General features: G+C 33.1%; 5 protein-coding genes across 5 annotated transcripts; 2 read left to right on the top strand and 3 right to left on the bottom strand.

Moving 5' to 3' along the window:
- Positions 1 to 329: 329 nt before the first annotated feature.
- Positions 330 to 7,700, bottom strand: LOC113381149 (histone H3). The gene is made up of 2 exons (XM_026620126.1): positions 7,641 to 7,700; positions 330 to 793 (listed from the first exon to the last, which is right to left on the bottom strand). The coding sequence occupies exon 2, from the start codon at positions 763 to 765 to the stop codon at positions 355 to 357; it is 411 nt and encodes a 136-aa protein (XP_026475911.1). The 5' UTR covers positions 766 to 793; positions 7,641 to 7,700; the 3' UTR covers positions 330 to 354.
- On the top strand, positions 5,457 to 6,216 carry LOC113381147 (histone H1-like). The gene has a single exon (XM_026620124.1). The coding sequence runs from the start codon at positions 5,493 to 5,495 to the stop codon at positions 6,186 to 6,188; it is 696 nt and encodes a 231-aa protein (XP_026475909.1). The 5' UTR covers positions 5,457 to 5,492; the 3' UTR covers positions 6,189 to 6,216.
- LOC113381148 (histone H3) lies at positions 7,177 to 7,668 on the bottom strand. The gene has a single exon (XM_026620125.1). It carries the CDS (start codon positions 7,610 to 7,612, stop codon positions 7,202 to 7,204), a length of 411 nt encoding a protein of 136 aa, XP_026475910.1. The 5' UTR covers positions 7,613 to 7,668; the 3' UTR covers positions 7,177 to 7,201.
- Positions 7,701 to 9,024: 1,324 nt separating the features above from the next.
- LOC113381156 (histone H2B-like) lies at positions 9,025 to 9,522 on the bottom strand. Its single transcript, XM_026620132.1, has one exon. The coding sequence runs from the start codon at positions 9,472 to 9,474 to the stop codon at positions 9,103 to 9,105; it is 372 nt and encodes a 123-aa protein (XP_026475917.1). The 5' UTR covers positions 9,475 to 9,522; the 3' UTR covers positions 9,025 to 9,102.
- A 139-nt stretch (positions 9,523 to 9,661) lies between these two features.
- Positions 9,662 to 10,084, top strand: LOC113381152 (histone H2A). Its single transcript, XM_026620129.1, has one exon. It carries the CDS (start codon positions 9,695 to 9,697, stop codon positions 10,067 to 10,069), a length of 375 nt encoding a protein of 124 aa, XP_026475914.1. The 5' UTR covers positions 9,662 to 9,694; the 3' UTR covers positions 10,070 to 10,084.
- Positions 10,085 to 19,512: the final 9,428 nt, after the last annotated feature.

A 19,512-nucleotide genomic window follows, 5' to 3' on the forward strand; every position in this document is an offset into this window, starting at 1 on the left:
ATATAAATATATATAATATAATATATATAATATAAATTTCTATCATCAGAACGGCAACTCGCCCATATTAATTAAATTTAGAATTTTTTAAAGAAGCTTTCAGAAATTCATGACGAATTTTACAAATTCAACTATAATATTTTTTAAACTTAACACAACAACACACTATTCAACAAGTCAAATCATGTGTGTTGTCAATAATTTCAATTAAAAAAAAAAATCAATAAAAATTTCTAACGTATCGATGGAATAATTCTGCAAAATAAAATAATTTGAAAAATAATAAAAGTTCTTTTAATTGATCATTTTGGTGGTCCTGAAAAGGACCGATTTGTTTTATAGGACGACAGGCGTCTAAGCGCGTTCTCCTCGAATACGCCGAGCTAGTTGAATATCCTTGGGCATGATGGTTACGCGCTTGGCGTGGATCGCGCACAAGTTTGTATCTTCGAACAGGCCAACCAAATAGGCCTCGCTAGCTTCCTGCAATGCCATGACGGCGGAGCTCTGAAAACGCAGATCGGTCTTGAAGTCCTGAGCGATCTCGCGCACTAGACGTTGGAACGGCAACTTTCGTATGAGAAGCTCGGTGCTCTTCTGGTAACGACGGATCTCACGCAGAGCTACGGTGCCAGGCCGATAACGATGCGGCTTCTTCACACCGCCGGTCGCCGGCGCGCTCTTGCGAGCCGCTTTCGTTGCAAGCTGCTTACGGGGCGCCTTGCCACCGGTGGACTTGCGAGCTGTCTGCTTCGTACGGGCCATTATAACTCCTAGATTTCGTTTCGAGAACCTTCTGATTGATTTCAAAACTATTTATTTTCCTTAGAATTGTTTACATATTACAATAGTTGTATGTTACATGTGATATTTTTAATTGTACACCTGCCTTGCGGCATTATTACAATTTACTATGGAATTTTATATATATACTTAGGTCTATTTGCTTAAATTGATGCTCTTATTTTGGTTAGTATGAAAATAGCTTAAAAAAAAACATACTTCATTGAGTTAGTATTTCTTAAAACTAGTTAACAAATTATGTACACTCTTAAAACTAGCTAACAAATTATGTACACTCTTAAAACTAAATAGAATAATATAATAACAGTAACGAATAAAGACTTATATTATAATATTTGAATAAAATTTTAACTTGCTAGTGCTATATTTGATATATTCTTAATTGTTAAATTTTCACTCATTTCACAGTTGTTTAAAAATTTGGTATTTAGGATGGTTATGAATTCTGATATAAGTGGAATATTGGCTTCTTTATGTAATATTTTGTTAGAGTAATATTTATTTGTTCTTTCATTAAAAACTTTATTTAAAATAATTCTCATATTTTTGTTTTGCATTCTTTGTAATAAAGTAATATTGGATTTTGAAGTTTTGCTCCAGACAGGAGCACCGTATGTGAGGATTGGTCTTATCAGTGCAAGATAAAGCCGTCTTTTATTTTTTAAATTCAGTTTTTTGTTACGTAGAAGTGGTTGAATTTTTTGCATTATGGAATGGCTGAGAGCTAGTTTATTATTAATCATTGCTGTAAAGTTCATTTTCCTATCTAACAACAGTCCAAGGTATTTAACTTGTATTTTCCATGGGATGCTCGCATTTTTAATTTTAACTGGACTTTGAGGAATAAATTTTTTTGTTTTTCTAGTAAATAAAATAGCCTCTGTTTTCTTTACATTTAACTTAATTTTCCATTTTTCAAAGTAATTCGATATATTGTGTAAGTGGTGTTGTAAGTTCTTTTCTATTTTTTTGAAAGATTTGTTTGACGTGAAAATGGCGGTGTCGTCGGCGAACATCAATAGTTCGGTGTCGTTATTATGTGGGAAATCATGTGTGTAAAAGGTGAATAGTGCGGGTGAAAGGATGGATCCTTGAGGGAGTCCGGAGGTAATAAGGATGGGTTTTGAATGTGAGGAATTTATAATGACTCTAAAATATCTATTTTCGAGATAAGATTTTATTATGTGTGTTAGGTTTGCTGGAAACTTTTGGCTAATCATTTTGAATAGCAACCCTTCGTGCCAAACTGTATCGAAGGCTTTTTCTATGTCTAATAATATCATTCCGGTATGTTGTTTTACTTTGAATTTTTCTTTAATGTGGGTATTTAGTATAGATAGAGGGTGTAAAGTAGAGTGGTGATTCCTGAACCCATACTGGGTGTTTGGAATTAGTTTGTTTAGTTCAGTATGTCGTTTAAAAAGTTTTAGAATAACCTTTTCAGCTACTTTACTCAAAGTGCAAAGTAAACTAATTGGTCTGTAACTAGTGGGTTTTTCAGGTGGTTTTTTTGGCTTCGAAAATGGCAGGATCAGGGATGTTTTCCATGGATTTGGAAAAAAACCTAAATCTAGCATTGCATTAATTATTTTTGTTATAACTACTAGTGTTTTATTGGGAAGATTTTTAAGAATAATGTTTTGTATCCGGTCATTGCCTGGAGCCTTTTTGTTCTTAAATTTTTTAATGATATTTTTAATATGACGAGGTTTTGTCCACATTGTTATGTCACGTGTTGGTTTAAAATGTGAGAAGTATATTTCGTGAGTACTATTGACAAGATTGTTTGTGTAATCGTGTCCTAGTTTTGAGTTTTGGTTATGTACTTTTTTGAATTCATGAGCTATTAAATTTGCTTTGTCTTTGTCCGTGTAGATAGTCTTATTTTTGGTTTTTAAGTGTGGTATGGGTTCAGGTGGTGAGGTTAGTTGTTTGGCTAATCGCCAAATGTTATTGTGATTTTTGTTGGTTTGTTCCATTTTAATTTCCCATTTTTGGTTATAATGATTTTTTAGGGATTCGGATATTTCTTTGGTTAGTTTGTTGAGCAGAGGTTTGAGAAGCGGATTTCGTGATAGTTGCCATTGTTTTCTAATTCTATTTTTATGTTTGATAAGTTGTAAGATTTCAGGTGGAATATTTTGCTTAGATTTATTTTTAACTAAAGGAATCGATGCGGATATTGCATTTTGTATGTTTGTGGTTAGGTTAATAACAGCTGTGTCAATGTCAGTAGTAGTGTCAAGTGATTGTTTCATAGAAATATTTTTGTTTAGTATTTGTCTGAATTTATGCCAATTTGCTAGGTTGTAGTCGAAATACTTTATGTGTGTTTGCTCATGAATTGAAGTGTTTCCAGTTGCTATATTTAGTATAACTGGATTGTGGTCGGAGTTGGTGGAATCTAATGTCTTAAGTGCAGAAATGTTTTGTATATTGTGTGTTATTGCTAAGTCTATTGTGCTAGGAGTATGATGGGGAATATCTGGGTAATGTGTTGGTGTATGAGGAAAATGTAGCTGTAATTCTTCAATATTATTGAAAACATAGTTGTTTAGTTTAATGCCATTTGTGTTTTTGTTGCTGCATCTCCAAGTTGGATGTCTGGCATTAAAATCGCCCGCCACTATAGTATGCGGTCGTATTTTAGCCAGTGCGTCCAAATCAGATTCGCACAGTTTATTGTTTGGGAAGTATGCTGAAACAACTGCGATTTCTTGTTTACCGTAGGTTACTGTAATCGCTGTTGCTTCAGCATGTTTGAGGATATTGGTTTCTATATATTCATGTTTAATTGATTTTCTTATGATAAGAGCCGTACCGCGACCGCCATTTTCCGTTATGTCTTTTCTATATACAATAAAATTGGGGATAAAAAAATTTGTTTTTGGTTTAAGTAATGTTTCAGAAACAAGAGCTATATCAATTTTGTATTTATTTAAAAGTAATTTAAATTCAACCGCATTGGAGAGAAGCCCCCTTGCGTTCCAATAGAGAATATTAACTGTATTAGACATTTATTTGCTATTTGTAAAATGTTCAATTAGAATGTTATCAATATCATTTTCATTAGCTGTATTGAGGATTTTTGCAAGATTCAATAATCTATTGAAAGATGCTTAGATAGCTGGTTTTTCAAAGACCTGTTTAATAAAATTAAAGTTTGCGAGCATACCTTTTAATGTTGAGTTTTCAGTTTCTGTGGTGCCTTGTTCGTCTAATATTTGAGGTGTAGTCTCTCTTACTGCTTGTCCATCTTCGGTATTTATATTGTTTAGTGGAGTATGGTGTTGCGGTAAGCTAGGGAATTGTCTCTGATCGCTAATAACGGCATTGAATTTTCTGATGAGCGGTGGTGGAGGTGGCGCTGGTATAAATATTTTCTGTTTTGCTTTTGCTAGGAGCTCAAGTCGTTTCTCTTTAAGTTTCAAATACGTAGAGCATTGCCTGTAGTTTGCGGGATGTTCCTCGTTACAATTTACACATTTTGGTTTTTCTAAAGTTGTTTTGGTACATTCAAACGGCTTATGTTCGTTTTTACATTTGACACATCTGAAGTCCATATTGCAATAACTTGACGTGTGTCCGAAATTTTGGCAATTATAACATTGGATTATGTTACCATTTGACTTGTAGCGCTCCCATTTAACCGAGAAGCCAGCTAGCAGTTTTTTGTTTCGTATTATCTGCATGTCCTGTTCGTGGTCGAATAATATGGCATAAACTGGGAGTTTTAGTCTTCTGCCAAGACTATCCACTTTAGTCATTTGAATAACATGTTTTACTCGACAGAATTCATTTAAAAGTTCGGTCATGATTGTTTGGGGATCGGTGTTTGGTGGTACACCTGTGGCTACAATCTTTTGAAGCGTTTGCTCTTTTTGAGGAAACGTAAAAAATTTTTTTTTCAGGGTTTTTAATTTGTCATACACAATTTTAAAATCGTGAATGTTGTTTGTACGCACTATGTATTGTTTTTCACCTTTATATGTCACACTTATTTTGTTAATTGTCACTTTGTTTATGTCACATATGGTTTTATAATCACTGAAGTCATCATTGATAATAATGGGTGGCATTTTTGAAGGTAAACGATCTTTTTCACATGCGTTCACTTTCTTTTCACTATTTTTAATACTTTGTTCATCACTTATTTCAGGATTTACACGGCGTCTCTTTACATTTTCACTATTATCATCACACACACTATCTTTATTGTCAATGTTTAGTATTTTAGCCACTTCTTTGCTGACATTAGTACAAGCTAAAGGTTCAAATTTGTTAACACCAATAAATTTGCCTTTCGGAAACTCGTTTTGTAACTGTTTTGTGGCTTCCATCGTGCGCGTCGATGTCGACGGGTTGGAAGCCATTTCTTTAATAGTATTTATTACATTTACATTTTTAGTTACTTTAATTTTAGCACCTTGTTTTTTAATTATTTTCATTAACATAGGCTTTTAAACCACTATAACTATTTCACTTTTGCTCTACGATGTGCACTGCTCGGCGGTTCAGACCGAACTCTCTTAATTTTTTACAAATAATTTACATTTTTGTAAAATTTTCAAATATTATTGTTTTCTCCTCGGTCCTACACTTTTCGAATATAGTTTTTGGCCACGCCCCTAACATATTTAACCAATCACGTGTTAGATTTACATTTTAACCTACGATTTTTTACTATAATGTCAGATAACGCTTTATCTACGTCGCCGGCGGCAACCGCTGCGCCAGCGACAGCATCGCCGAAAAAGGGCAAGACTGCGGCTGTTAAAAAACCGCGAGTGAAGCCGTCCCATCCTCCTACATCTGAAATGGTAAACAACGCTATTAAAAGTCTGAAAGAACGCGGCGGATCGTCGCTGCAGGCGATTAAGAAATATATGTCGGCCAATTATAAAATCGACGCCGAGAAAATGTCAACGTTCATTAAAAAGTATTTAAAGTCAGCTGTTCAAGCGGGCACACTGATTCAAACAAAAGGCAAAGGTGCTTCGGGTTCGTTCAAACTTGCCGCGAACGCTAAACAGAGCGGCGGCGAAAGCGGTGTTTCGGCTGGAAAAGCCAGGACCGCTAAGACGCCAGCGGCAAAAGCAAAATCGAAGACAGCAAAGTCGAAGGGCGCCGCCAAACCTGCTTCGTCCCCTAAAAAGAAGTCTGCATCCGCAGCGGGCACATTAAAAAAGTCGTCGGCGAAACCTAAGACGACAGTCGATAAGAAGAAGACCATTCAGGGTAAGTCGACGAAAGCCTCATCGGCCAAGGCAACGAGCAAAACGAAGAAAACCGTCAAGACCGCAGCCGCAAAGAAACCTAAATCGCCAAAGAAGACATCAAAAGTAGCCAAACCTTTGAAAAAAGCGTCACCGAAAAAGAAGTGAAAACATTTCATTATCTTTTTACACAACAGCAAACGAAAATGTTTGCACAAAGTCCTTTTCAGGACTAACAATAAATTTTTATCAAAGAACATTATTATTTTACTTATATATATCTTATCATCTTATATTATAGCCTTTTCGTGGACTTCGGAAAAAATTTTAATAAAATATTTGTAACAGGAGCGCAGCAACGCTCGCTGTGTTCCTCGCCGCCGTGTTGTGTCATTGACGAAATTTAAAAGTCAAAGTCTTTTCAATTTTCAATTTCGTCTTTGGTAGGGAGTTGTTCAATATCAATCGCTGAATTTTATTTATTTATTTATTATTTTTTTTTAAATAATTTTATATGAATAAATTATCTTAATCAAATGAAATATAATCAATAATTTATTAATAAAAGTTTTATATATCACTTTAAATAAATCAACTATACATAGAACGGCAACTCTCATAATAATTAAATTCATAATTTTTTCTAATTTTTTTTTATATAAATAATAAGTAAATGGAAATTAATTAATGAAATAAAATATAATCATTAATAATTTATGAAGTTTCAATCTTTTTTTCATATCGTATTCGAAAAAGAAAATTTATATAACTTTAAATAACTATATATGAAATTAAAAAATATACAATCAAAAAAAAAATATTTATATATATAAATATATATAATATAATATATATAATATAAATTTCTATCATCAGAACGGCAACTCGCCCATATTAATTAAATTTAGAATTTTTTAAAGAAGCTTTCAGAAATTCATGACGAATTTTACAAATTCAACTATAATATTTTTTAAACTTAACACAACAACACACTATTCAACAAGTCAAATCATGTGTGTTGTCAATAATTTCAATTAAAAAAAAAAATCAATAAAAATTTCTAACGTATCGATGGAATAATTCTGCAAAATAAAATAATTTGAAAAATAATAAAAGTTCTTTTAATTGATCATTTTGGTGGTCCTGAAAAGGACCGATTTGTTTTATAGGACGACAGGCGTCTAAGCGCGTTCTCCTCGAATACGCCGAGCTAGTTGAATATCCTTGGGCATGATGGTTACGCGCTTGGCGTGGATCGCGCACAAGTTTGTATCTTCGAACAGGCCAACCAAATAGGCCTCGCTAGCTTCCTGCAATGCCATGACGGCGGAGCTCTGAAAACGCAGATCGGTCTTGAAGTCCTGAGCGATCTCGCGCACTAGACGTTGGAACGGCAACTTTCGTATGAGAAGCTCGGTGCTCTTCTGGTAACGACGGATCTCACGCAGAGCTACGGTGCCAGGCCGATAACGATGCGGCTTCTTCACACCGCCGGTCGCCGGCGCGCTCTTGCGAGCCGCTTTCGTTGCAAGCTGCTTACGGGGCGCCTTGCCACCGGTGGACTTGCGAGCTGTCTGCTTCGTACGGGCCATTATAACTCCTAGATTTCGTTTCGAGAACCTTCTCGTTTGACGATCGTTTTGATACTGACGCGTCCGGCTCGAATATTATGATCAAAATACATTACGAATGTCCGATGCTGTGCTCGGCTGTCATTGGTCGGCGCCGAATGCTCGCATAGCTATGATGGGCGTGGCCTAGCGAGCTCAAACTTTTCAATAATTTCGCTCGTCGGAATTCAGTCGTTATTCAGACTTCGAGCTGTTAACATCAATTTGTAAATTTATCCCGACTGCGATATATTGAAAAATGACCGGCCGTGGCAAAGGTGGTAAGGGACTCGGAAAGGGTGGCGCTAAGCGACACAGGAAAGTTCTTCGCGATAATATCCAAGGTATTACAAAGCCGGCTATACGTCGTCTTGCTCGCCGTGGCGGCGTCAAGCGTATCTCGGGTCTAATCTACGAAGAGACCCGCGGTGTTCTGAAAGTGTTTCTCGAGAACGTTATCCGCGATGCAGTCACATACACCGAGCACGCCAAGAGGAAGACCGTAACCGCTATGGATGTCGTATATGCGCTCAAACGTCAGGGTCGTACACTGTACGGTTTCGGCGGTTAAATTGATCAACGGACGCAGTCATTTCTTATAAATACAAAACAAAAAAGAGCCCTTTTAAGGGCTGTCAAATATAATTAAAAGAACAAGTAATATATTTTACAATTTACGTACAGGCTTTATTTGATTTTATATGAAATTTGTTTATTTTCTTGCAGAATAACTTGCTTTGGTAATATTATTGATAATATTATCAAATTGGAAAGCCCTTCGAATATGTTTTAAAGAAAGTATTAATTAATATATATTTTACTATTTTTTCGTATTGACTTTTTATATGCAATTGATTTCTTTTCTTACATGGGGGGGCTTCAATTAATAGAAAATAGAGTATACTTTTAGTATTAGTATACTTTACAGTTAAGGGCTTCGAAAAGGGCTCTGAATTGAAGGAGCTCAATTAAATGAATGAATTTATTAAATTTTGCATATTATTTAAATTTATATAATATGTAATAATATATTTTATATATTTAAATAATAAAATTTTTAAAATATTTACGACAATAATTTTATTTTTACGAAAATATTTAAATTGCGATTTTTTTTAATATAAATATATTTTATAATAAATTAAAATAAACTTAAACTTATTAACTAAATTTGAAAAACTAAAGTTTTAAATTGAATTGAATATTCAATCATTAATTTTTATCATATTGAAAATATATAGAAATTGAACATTATTTATAATATAAATTAATAATAACGATCTCTAATAGAAATCTGATCAAAATTTATTGAAAATCCTAATAAAATATCATTAGTGTCAGGTTATTTTATTTTATCTATAAAACCAATGTAAAAATTATAAAGTTCTTTTGTAAAATATTTGTGGGCCCTGAGAAGGGCCTTTGTTATTGTCGACAGAACATATAAGTGGCATCACAAAATCTTCATCATTTTATTTCGAGCTGGTGTACTTGGTTACGGCCTTAGTACCTTCGCTGACGGCGTGTTTGGCCAACTCGCCTGGTAGCAATAGCCGGACTGCTGTCTGAATTTCCCGACTAGTGATTGTAGAGCGTTTGTTGTAGTGAGCCAAACGCGATGCCTCGGCCGCTATACGCTCGAAGATATCATTCACAAAGCTGTTCATGATGCTCATCGCCTTGCTCGAAATGCCCGTGTCAGGATGGACTTGTTTCAAGACTTTGTAAATATAAATGGCATAGCTCTCCTTGCGCTTACGTTTCTTCTTCTTGTCGCCCTTTGAAATATTTTTCTGGGCTTTGCCTGCTTTCTTAGCCGCTTTACCGCTGGTTTTCGGTGGCATGTCTGATGTTTACTAGTACACTGACTGATACGAAATGAGTCGTGCCGACGCTCCGTTTTCGTACTGCTTCAACGTTTTGACTGAAGCCGTAACAACGTACGTAGGCAAGGGAGGGGCGTGTCTACAAAAAAATGGGCGTGTGCTTGCAACGCTCAGAAATCTATACGGGCCCGTTCGAGAACTTTGATATCATTCTCAGTTTGAACACGAACCTGTAAACATGTCTGGTCGAGGCAAAGGCGGTAAAGTCAAGGGAAAGGCTAAGTCACGGTCTAACCGTGCCGGTCTTCAGTTTCCAGTCGGTCGTATTCATCGTTTGCTACGCAAAGGCAACTATGCCGAGCGTGTCGGCGCTGGTGCACCCGTCTACCTCGCTGCAGTCATGGAATATCTGGCCGCCGAAGTTCTCGAGTTAGCCGGCAATGCGGCTCGCGACAACAAGAAGACCAGAATAATTCCGCGTCATTTGCAACTGGCCATCCGCAATGACGAGGAACTCAACAAACTGTTATCGGGTGTTACGATTGCTCAGGGCGGTGTATTGCCGAACATACAAGCTGTGCTTTTGCCAAAGAAGACAGAAAAGAAAGCTTAAATTTCTTTTATTGTCGCAAATTGACATAAAACCGTCCTTCTCAGGACGAACAACTTTATTCAAAAAATGAACATATATTATTTTACTATTTATTTATTATTTTACTATTTTATTTATAATACTATTTAATTTACTATTCAATACTCATTTTAATTTATTTTAATTTTTTTATCATAACATTCGGTATATAATTTAATTGATTTTAGATATTTTTATTTAAATAAATATAAATAACAACATTTGTTTGAATGAATCAAAGAATATTTAAGGTTATAAATGTACGAAATAATAACTTTATTTATTAGTTACGTTGTTATAAATCATTTAAAATGAATATAAAAAAAATCTATATAAGTATATTAATTTTTGTAGTGATTTCAACATCAAATAAATAATTCTTGTTTTATTATCGAATATTAGCACATTTATATGTTATTATGTTATCAATTATTATTGAATTTCACTAATATCGATTATAGAATTTGTATATTTAAAAAAAAAAATTGTAGGGTTTGTTAATGATTTGATTTTTATAACATTCGCAATTCAGGCTAAAATCTCGCATGTTTTCTGACCCTCGAGCAAACGGTTATTCACGGTCGTCGTGTTTAGGAACTGCCGCTGTATAGTGGCCTAAATGTTTCAGCAAGCATTTACGCTAGATATCAATGTCAATACCATAATACCTTATAGCAATTTGTTAGTCTCGACGAGAAGAATAAAATAATAATTATTCATAAAGAAAATAATAATGTTATAGTGAATTTTGACGCGTGTTTTTAAAAAGGGGCGTGGCTTAGTGATCGTGGAAAGTTTTACTAATAATTATCGTACAAAATTTATTAATAATCATAAATAAATGTACAAAATAATAACTTTATTTATTAGTTACGTTGTTATAAAACATTTAAAATAAATATAAAAAAAAATCTATATAAGTATATTAATTTTTGTAGTGATTTTAAAACCAAATAAATAATTCTTGTTTTATTATCAAATATTAACACATTTATATGTTATTATGTTATCAATTATTATTGAATTTCACTAATATCGATTATAGAATTTGTATATTTAAAAAAAAAAATTGTAGGGTTTGTTAATGATTTGATTTTTATAACATTCGCAATTCAGGCTAAAATCTCGCATGTTTTCTGACCCTCGAACGAGCGGTTATTCACGGTCGTCGTGTTTAGGAACTTACGCTGTATAGTGGCCTAAATGTTTCAACAAACATTTACGCTAGATATCAATGTCAATATCATAATACCTTATAGCATTTTGTTAGTCTCGACAAGGAGAATAAAATAATGATTATGCATAAACAAAATAATAATATTATAGTTAATTTTGACGCGTGTTTTTAAAAAAGGGCGTGGCTTAGTGATCGTGGAAAGATTTACTAATAATTATCGTACAAAATTTATTAATAATCATAAATAAATGAATTGTTATAAAATTATAATAGTATTATTATAAAGTTATAATGAATTATTATGAAATTTTACTATTGTCGAATATAAATTTTGTATATTTAGGTATTATTTACATATTTCCTTAAAATTTAAGAAAAATTAGATAATCTCGAAAAAATTATATGAACACACATAACGATTTATATATCATTTTATTCGTGATTTTATTCTGCATCTTTCGTACGAACAAAGTTTTTTCGTATCTTTTACTGTTTAGCTAGTAGAGAGCAATCTGTGTGATTGATCACTTATTGAAATGCAAATTACATTTAGATTGCAGCAATTATTGACAATATTTCTATATTTTCATAAAGAAACCATATAAATTATAATACATTGTTAAAATTTCGTATGGTTCTCCAGTCATTCAATTCTAATAACAATCACCATTTAGGCTAAAATCTTGCATGTTTTCTGACCCTCGAACAAACGGTTATTCACGGTCAGCGTGTTTAGATATAGCAGCAGAGCCGCATATTCAGTTCAGCAAGCATTCAAGAATAAAAGAATAAAATAATATTTATTAAATATCAACTAATATATAATCTTTTCTCGGCAATGAATATAAGATATTATTATTTTATTCTATACAATTGAATTAAAAAAAAAAAAAACATAAATATTATATTTTATTATTAATGACTAAATTATTTATACATTCGATTTATTTTAATAAAATATAATATGATAGAAATATTATGATTTTACAGAATAAACAGTTTGTGAATTTTTTGACTCAAGTTATTTCAAGAAACAACAGTACAATTGTTTACTGTTTTGTATTTTATCGTTCTTTTGAAAACTACGAATGAAATAATTAATTATAACGATAATATTATTTTATTAGATACTATGCAAAAAGAGAATAGAGCACACTTCTTGAACTTGAATGCACGACGCGACATAATGTTTTACACAAATGATTTCTAACCGAATTTTATGCGTTGGTGTATTGATAGTGTATTACATCGTAAATATAATTAATTATTTCATACAAATAATATTTTATTTTAATAAAATATTATATTCGTTATTTAATCAAATCGTTTATATTAGCTATTGTTCAGTATAGATTCATAGAGTACTCAAATGAATGTTCAATGACAGTTTATGAACAATTATGATACTATTTATGAATAAAAATTTACAAAAACTGTTTCTAGGATATATAAGTATAATTACATCGCATCAAAATATAACATATCTCAATGCTCATAAAAATGCGATAACGATTTTGTTGAAAACGCACTATTGAGTGCAGAAGTTATTTGAATATAATTAGCGATATTTTAGAAAAACTAACCGTTGAAATAAATCATGCTTTTGATGATATGTTGGGGATGAATTTGGCTATCATGTAAATCCATTGTTTTATGCGAATTATTTAGAATAAAAGCGCTGGATTTAATTTTTTACAAATTTTTTTTTTTTTTTTTTAATTTGAAAATTTGCTTTATTTGTCTTAAATACATACATTGATTTTTACATAAAGATACAAATTGTATACACCTATTCTGGGAATATCATTATACTATCATAATATAATATTGTTAGCATATATATATAATTGTTTCAATTAGCTTATATAAGTATGAAAAGAGCTATTAAAAACATACTGCCATCAAGTGTTCTTACAACTAGTTAACAAAAGATAATTAAAATATATATTTACAACTAAATAACAATGTACAGATTATACTAAGTTATAAGAAATTTATGAAATTTGTTCAGTTATATTTGCTATGGTTGTATTTACATGTGTTCTACAATTAGATTGAAAATTAGTAGTGAGCTTTGTAATGTATTCTGTTATGTATGGAATATTGATAGAATTATGAATTTTTTCATTTGATACATATCTTTTGGTTATTGGGTTTCTACTAATTCCCAATATTAATCTAATGTATTTATTTTGTAGTCTTTGCATTATTGCTAAATTAGTTTTTGTTGTGTTTCTCCATACCGGAGATCCATATGTTAAAATTGGTCTTACTAATGATAAATATAGTAGTCGTTTATTGTGTATATTAAGTTTGGAGTGAGCACCAATTATTGGATGTAGCTTATTCATAATAGCTATAGATAAGTTTGCTCTTGTTTTTATGTGTTCATTGAATTTTAGTTTTTTATCTAGTGTAATACCTAGATACTTTACCTTGTCAACCCAATTAAAGTTTACATCGCCTACATTAAGAGGTCCTTGCAATATATAGTTGTTTCTTTTGTTGGTAAATATGATAGCATTGGTTTTTTCTACGTTTATTCTTATTTTCCATTCGGTAAAATAGCTAGATAGTTTATTAAAGTGTGTTAGAAGTTTTTTATGAATTTTTTTGAAATTTGTACCCGAAGCGAAAATTGCAGTGTCATCTGCGTATGTTAATAGCGTGGTGTTATCGTCGTGTGGTATATCGTGAATGTAAAAATTAAAAAGTGTAGGTGAGAGAATTGATCCTTGCGGTAACCCGTATGGCACTGGGTACAGTGAGGATCTTGCCGAATTTACAGAAACCATAAAAAATCTATCAGTTAAGTAAGATTTGGTGAGGTGGATAATGTTGGAGGGAAATTTTTTAATAATCATTTTGTATAGAAGTGCATCATGCCAGATAGTGTCAAAAGCCTTTTCGATATCTAATAGAAGCATTCCTGTAAGTTTTTTGTTAGCTAATTTATTTTTAACGTGTTTTGTAAGTATAGTGAGTGGATGTGCTGTTGAGTGCTTAGGTCTAAATCCATATTGTGTTTCAGGAAGGAGATTATTACTGGTGATATGTTTGTTGATATGTTTTAATATAACTTTCTCTACTAATTTACTGAACGAGCATAGAAGACTAATGGGACGGTAGCTATTGGGGAGATGGGGAGGCTTTCCGGGTTTAAGGAAAGGAAGTATGTTTGAAATTTTCCACTGATTGGGAAAGTAGCCTGTATCAATGATGCTATTGATAATTTTAGTAAGAAGGATTATGGCTTTTATGGGAAGGTTTTTAATAATTATATTTTGTATATTGTCATGTCCTGGGGCTTTTCGGCCTTTTATTTTATTTATAAATGTTGTCACGTCTTTGGGTTTGATCCAAAGTTTAATGTTCCGTTTAGCTGTTGTGGATTTGAAAAATTTTTTGTTTGTTTTTCGGACTAATTTTAATGAATTGTCGTGCCCTAAGTCTTCATTTTGTTTATGAATTTTAAGTAATTCATTTCCAATGGCGTTGGCTTTTTCAGAGTCCGAGGTATGCAATGTGTTGTTTGTAATAAGTGTAGGTATGTCGGATTGTTTTTTGGTCAGTTTTCTGGCCGTGGTCCATATTGTGTTGAACCCTGAATTAATGTTATCTAGCTTGTTTTTCCAGGTGATGTTGTGGTATTCTTTGATGTCAGTTGAGATCTGTCTGGATAGTTTGTTAAGTAATTGTTTGATGTTCGGGTCTCTTGTGTTTTGCCATTGTTTACGAACATAATTTTTTAACTTAATGTCTGCAAGTATATTCTGTGGTAAAGAGTTGGGATTTGATGAGGATTTTTGGGTGGGAATTGATTTGTTAATTGCATTTCTCACACACTCGTTAAGATTTGTTATTGCCTTGTCAATTTGTTCTGTAGTATCTAAAGAAATTTTGGTTGTTATTTGATTGTTTATATGCATTCTAAATAATTTCCAATGAGCGCGTTTGTAATCAAGAAAGTTTTTATCGTTGCTATTGTTAACTGCTAAATTATCAATAGCTACAGATGTTATTACTGGATTATGGTCCGAGCTAGAGGCAGTGAGAGTGTGTGGAGTTGCAACATGGAACAAATTTCGAGTGATTGCAAGGTCGATAGTGCTTGGGGACCAGTTGCAATTATCTGGATAATAGGTATGAGATAGAGGATAATGCAATTGAACTGTATCTATGTTGTCTAGTAGGTATTCATGTAAAACTAGGCCATTATAGTTATTGTTAGTACAGTTCCAGAGTGGATGTCTAGAGTTAAAATCGCCTGCCATAAAAACTTTAGGAAAAAGGTTGAGCAAAGCGTCTAAGTCATTGGTATCGAGTTTATGGCCAGGAATATAACTGGAAATAAAAGCTATTTGTCCCAAATTAGATTCTATTGAAATAATAGTTGCTTCTATATTATTAAGAACAGGGGTAGGAATATGGGTATGTGGGATGTTATTTTTGATAAAAATAGCGGTTCCACGACCTTTGATGTCATCTTTATCGTTTCTGTAGATTTTGTAACCATAAATAGAAAAATTTATATGTGACTTTAAAAACGTTTCGGAAACCAATGCTATGTGTATGTTGTTATGAGTAAGTAATAGTTTAAATTCAGAAGCTTTTGCCTTAATGCTGCGTGCATTCCAGTAAAGTATATTTAATTCGTTAATTTTTAAAATCATTTCCCAAAGATAAAATGATTAATTAATATATTATCATATTCATTTTCATTTGCTGAATTTAAAGTTTGGGCTAATTTTAAAATTTTTTCAAGAGATGATTTTATTGCCGGTTTTGCAAAAACCTCTTGAATGAATTTAAACGATGTAAACATACCTGATAAATTAAAATTATTGGCCTGCGGTTGTGTACCTGTTTCTTGATCCAGAGCGGCTTGTTGTTGAGGGTGCGGCGATGGAACTTGATTCTGAGGTAAGGGTAGGGTATTTGTCATTCGCTCAGGTAGCGCTGGAAACTCTCTCTGTTGTAGCACTGAATTGAACTTTCTAGTTAACGGTAGAGGAGCAGGTGCCGGGATATAGACATTTTGTCTGGCCTTGATTTTTAGTTGTTCTCTTCTAGCTTTAATTTCCAGTAGTTTCGGGCATGACTTGAAATTTGCAGGGTGGTTACCTAGACAGTTGATGCACTGAGCTGGTTCCGCTTTGGTTTTGGGGCAGCTGAACGCCTCGTGGGGTTTTGTACATTTCACACATCTATTCTGAAGGTTGCAATAAGAAGAAGTGTGACCAAAATTTTGGCAGTTGTAGCACTGTATAATGTTTCCATTCGATCTATATTTGTCCCATTTGACTGCGTACCCTGCTAGGTGTTTTTTGTTTCTAATACGAGCCATATCCTGTTCATGATGAAAGAAAAGCACGAAAACTGGTAGTTTTATTTTTTCACCTAACACGTTGGTTTTAGTCATTTGAATAACTTTTTCAATTCTGCAGAATTCTATGATCAGTTCTTGATAAATTTCATCACTTGTCACGTAAGGTGGAATTCCTGCAGCAACAATTTTTATAAGCTCAGATCCCTTCTGTGGAAAAGTGTAAAATTTCTTGTTGTCTTGTTTCAATCTTTCGTACACATTTTTGTAATCCACTTCGCTGTATGTGGTGATTCTGTAGTGCAGTTTTCCTTTGTATTGCACATGCAATTTGTTCTTACACTGTTTTGCCAGAAGTTTAACATAATCATTTTTCCCTAAATCATCTAAAACTACAATTGCAGGCATTGTTTTTTGGGTAAATTGATCTTCTTTTTGGGGTTTTTTATTTGAGGTTTCCGGTTCGGTTGGGTTAGGTTTTTTGCGTTTTGTAGTCACAAATTCATCTTCCATTTCGTTTTTATTATTTTCTTCATCTTGTTCAGCACAAGCTAATGGCGCAAATTTGTTTATATGCACAAATCGCCCCGCTGGCAGTACCTCGTTCAGTTGCTGTGCGACACTAATGTTAGAGTCCTGATCCGCCGCCATAATGGCAACGTTATAGTCTAACGTCGACCATAAATTGTATAGAACTAATAATTATTATAAATAGTTTTTAATACTTCACCACGTAACATATTCACAAAAATTTCACTTTAAATACGAATCACTTCACATTTAAATTCACAGGGATTATAGATTTTCTGGGCGATGCGAACACTACGGCTGCTCGGACTCGAATGAATAATTTTTTACAAATAATTTACATTTTTGTAAAATTTTCAAATATTATTGTTTTCTCCTCGGTCCTACACTTTTCGAATATAGTTTTTGGCCACGCCCCTAACATATTTAACCAATCACGTGTTAGATTTACATTTTAACCTACGATTTTTTACTATAATGTCAGATAACGCTTTATCTACGTCGCCGGCGGCAACCGCTGCGCCAGCGACAGCATCGCCGAAAAAGGGCAAGACTGCGGCTGTTAAAAAACCGCGAGTGAAGCCGTCCCATCCTCCTACATCTGAAATGGTAAACAACGCTATTAAAAGTCTGAAAGAACGCGGCGGATCGTCGCTGCAGGCGATTAAGAAATATATGTCGGCCAATTATAAAATCGACGCCGAGAAAATGTCAACGTTCATTAAAAAGTATTTAAAGTCAGCTGTTCAAGCGGGCACACTGATTCAAACAAAAGGCAAAGGTGCTTCGGGTTCGTTCAAACTTGCCGCGAACGCTAAACAGAGCGGCGGCGAAAGCGGTGTTTCGGCTGGAAAAGCCAGGACCGCTAAGACGCCAGCGGCAAAAGCAAAATCGAAGACAGCAAAGTCGAAGGGCGCCGCCAAACCTGCTTCGTCCCCTAAAAAGAAGTCTGCATCCGCAGCGGGCACATTAAAAAAGTCGTCGGCGAAACCTAAGACGACAGTCGATAAGAAGAAGACCATTCAGGGTAAGTCGACGAAAGCCTCATCGGCCAAGGCAACGAGCAAAACGAAGAAAACCGTCAAGACCGCAGCCGCAAAGAAACCTAAATCGCCAAAGAAGACATCAAAAGTAGCCAAACCTTTGAAAAAAGCGTCACCGAAAAAGAAGTGAAAACATTTCATTATCTTTTTACACAACAGCAAACGAAAATGTTTGCACAAAGTCCTTTTCAGGACTAACAATAAATTTTTATCAAAGAACATTATTATTTTACTTATATATATCTTATCATCTTATATTATAGCCTTTTCGTGGACTTCGGAAAAAATTTTAATAAAATATTTGTAACAGGAGCGCAGCAACGCTCGCTGTGTTCCTCGCCGTGTTGTGTCATTGACGAAATTTAAAAGTCAAAGTCTTTTCAATTTTCAATTTCGTCTTTGGTAGGGAGTTGTTCAATATCAATCGCTGAATTTTATTTATTTATTTATTATTTTTTTTTAAATAATTTTATATGAATAAATTATCTTAATCAAATGAAATATAATCAATAATTTATTAATAAAAGTTTTATATATCACTTTAAATAAATCAACTATACATAGAACGGCAACTCTCATAATAATTAAATTCATAATTTTTTCTAATTTTTTTTTATATAAATAATAAGTAAATGGAAATTAATTAATGAAATAAAATATAATCATTAATAATTTATGAAGTTTCAATCTTTTTTTCATATCGTATTCGAAAAAGAAAATTTATATAACTTTAAATAACTATATATGAAATTAAAAAATATACAATAAAAAAAAAAATATTTATATATATAAATATATATAATATAATATATATAATATAAATTTCTATCATCAGAACGGCAACTCGCCCATATTAATTAAATTTAGAATTTTTTAAAGAAGCTTTCAGAAATTCATGACGAATTTTACAAATTCAACTATAATATTTTTTAAACTTAACACAACAACACACTATTCAACAAGTCAAATCATGTGTGTTGTCAATAATTTCAATTAAAAAAAAAAATCAATAAAAATTTCTAACGTATCGATGGAATAATTCTGCAAAATAAAATAATTTGAAAAATAATAAAAGTTCTTTTAATTGATCATTTTGGTGGTCCTGAAAAGGACCGATTTGTTTTATAGGACGACAGGCGTCTAAGCGCGTTCTCCTCGAATACGCCGAGCTAGTTGAATATCCTTGGGCATGATGGTTACGCGCTTGGCGTGGATCGCGCACAAGTTTGTATCTTCGAACAGGCCAACCAAATAGGCCTCGCTAGCTTCCTGCAATGCCATGACGGCGGAGCTCTGAAAACGCAGATCGGTCTTGAAGTCCTGAGCGATCTCGCGCACTAGACGTTGGAAC

This window comes from Ctenocephalides felis, unplaced genomic scaffold, assembly GCF_003426905.1.
Source record: "Ctenocephalides felis isolate EL2017-DRISC unplaced genomic scaffold, ASM342690v1 CF-g0.4_SCAFFOLD_02631, whole genome shotgun sequence".
In the NCBI taxonomy this organism is placed as follows: Eukaryota; Metazoa; Arthropoda; class Insecta; order Siphonaptera; family Pulicidae; genus Ctenocephalides; species Ctenocephalides felis.

What these genes read in the sequence shown, in the direction of transcription:
- LOC113381147 (XM_026620124.1), top strand. Translation starts at nt 5,493, where the DNA reads ATGTCAGATAACGCTTTATCTACGTCGCCGGCGGCAACCGCTGCGCCA.
- LOC113381152 (XM_026620129.1), top strand. Translation starts at nt 9,695, where the DNA reads ATGTCTGGTCGAGGCAAAGGCGGTAAAGTCAAGGGAAAGGCTAAGTCA.
- LOC113381148 (XM_026620125.1), bottom strand. Translation starts at nt 7,612, where the DNA reads ATGGCCCGTACGAAGCAGACAGCTCGCAAGTCCACCGGTGGCAAGGCG.
- LOC113381149 (XM_026620126.1), bottom strand. Translation starts at nt 765, where the DNA reads ATGGCCCGTACGAAGCAGACAGCTCGCAAGTCCACCGGTGGCAAGGCG.
- LOC113381156 (XM_026620132.1), bottom strand. Translation starts at nt 9,474, where the DNA reads ATGCCACCGAAAACCAGCGGTAAAGCGGCTAAGAAAGCAGGCAAAGCC.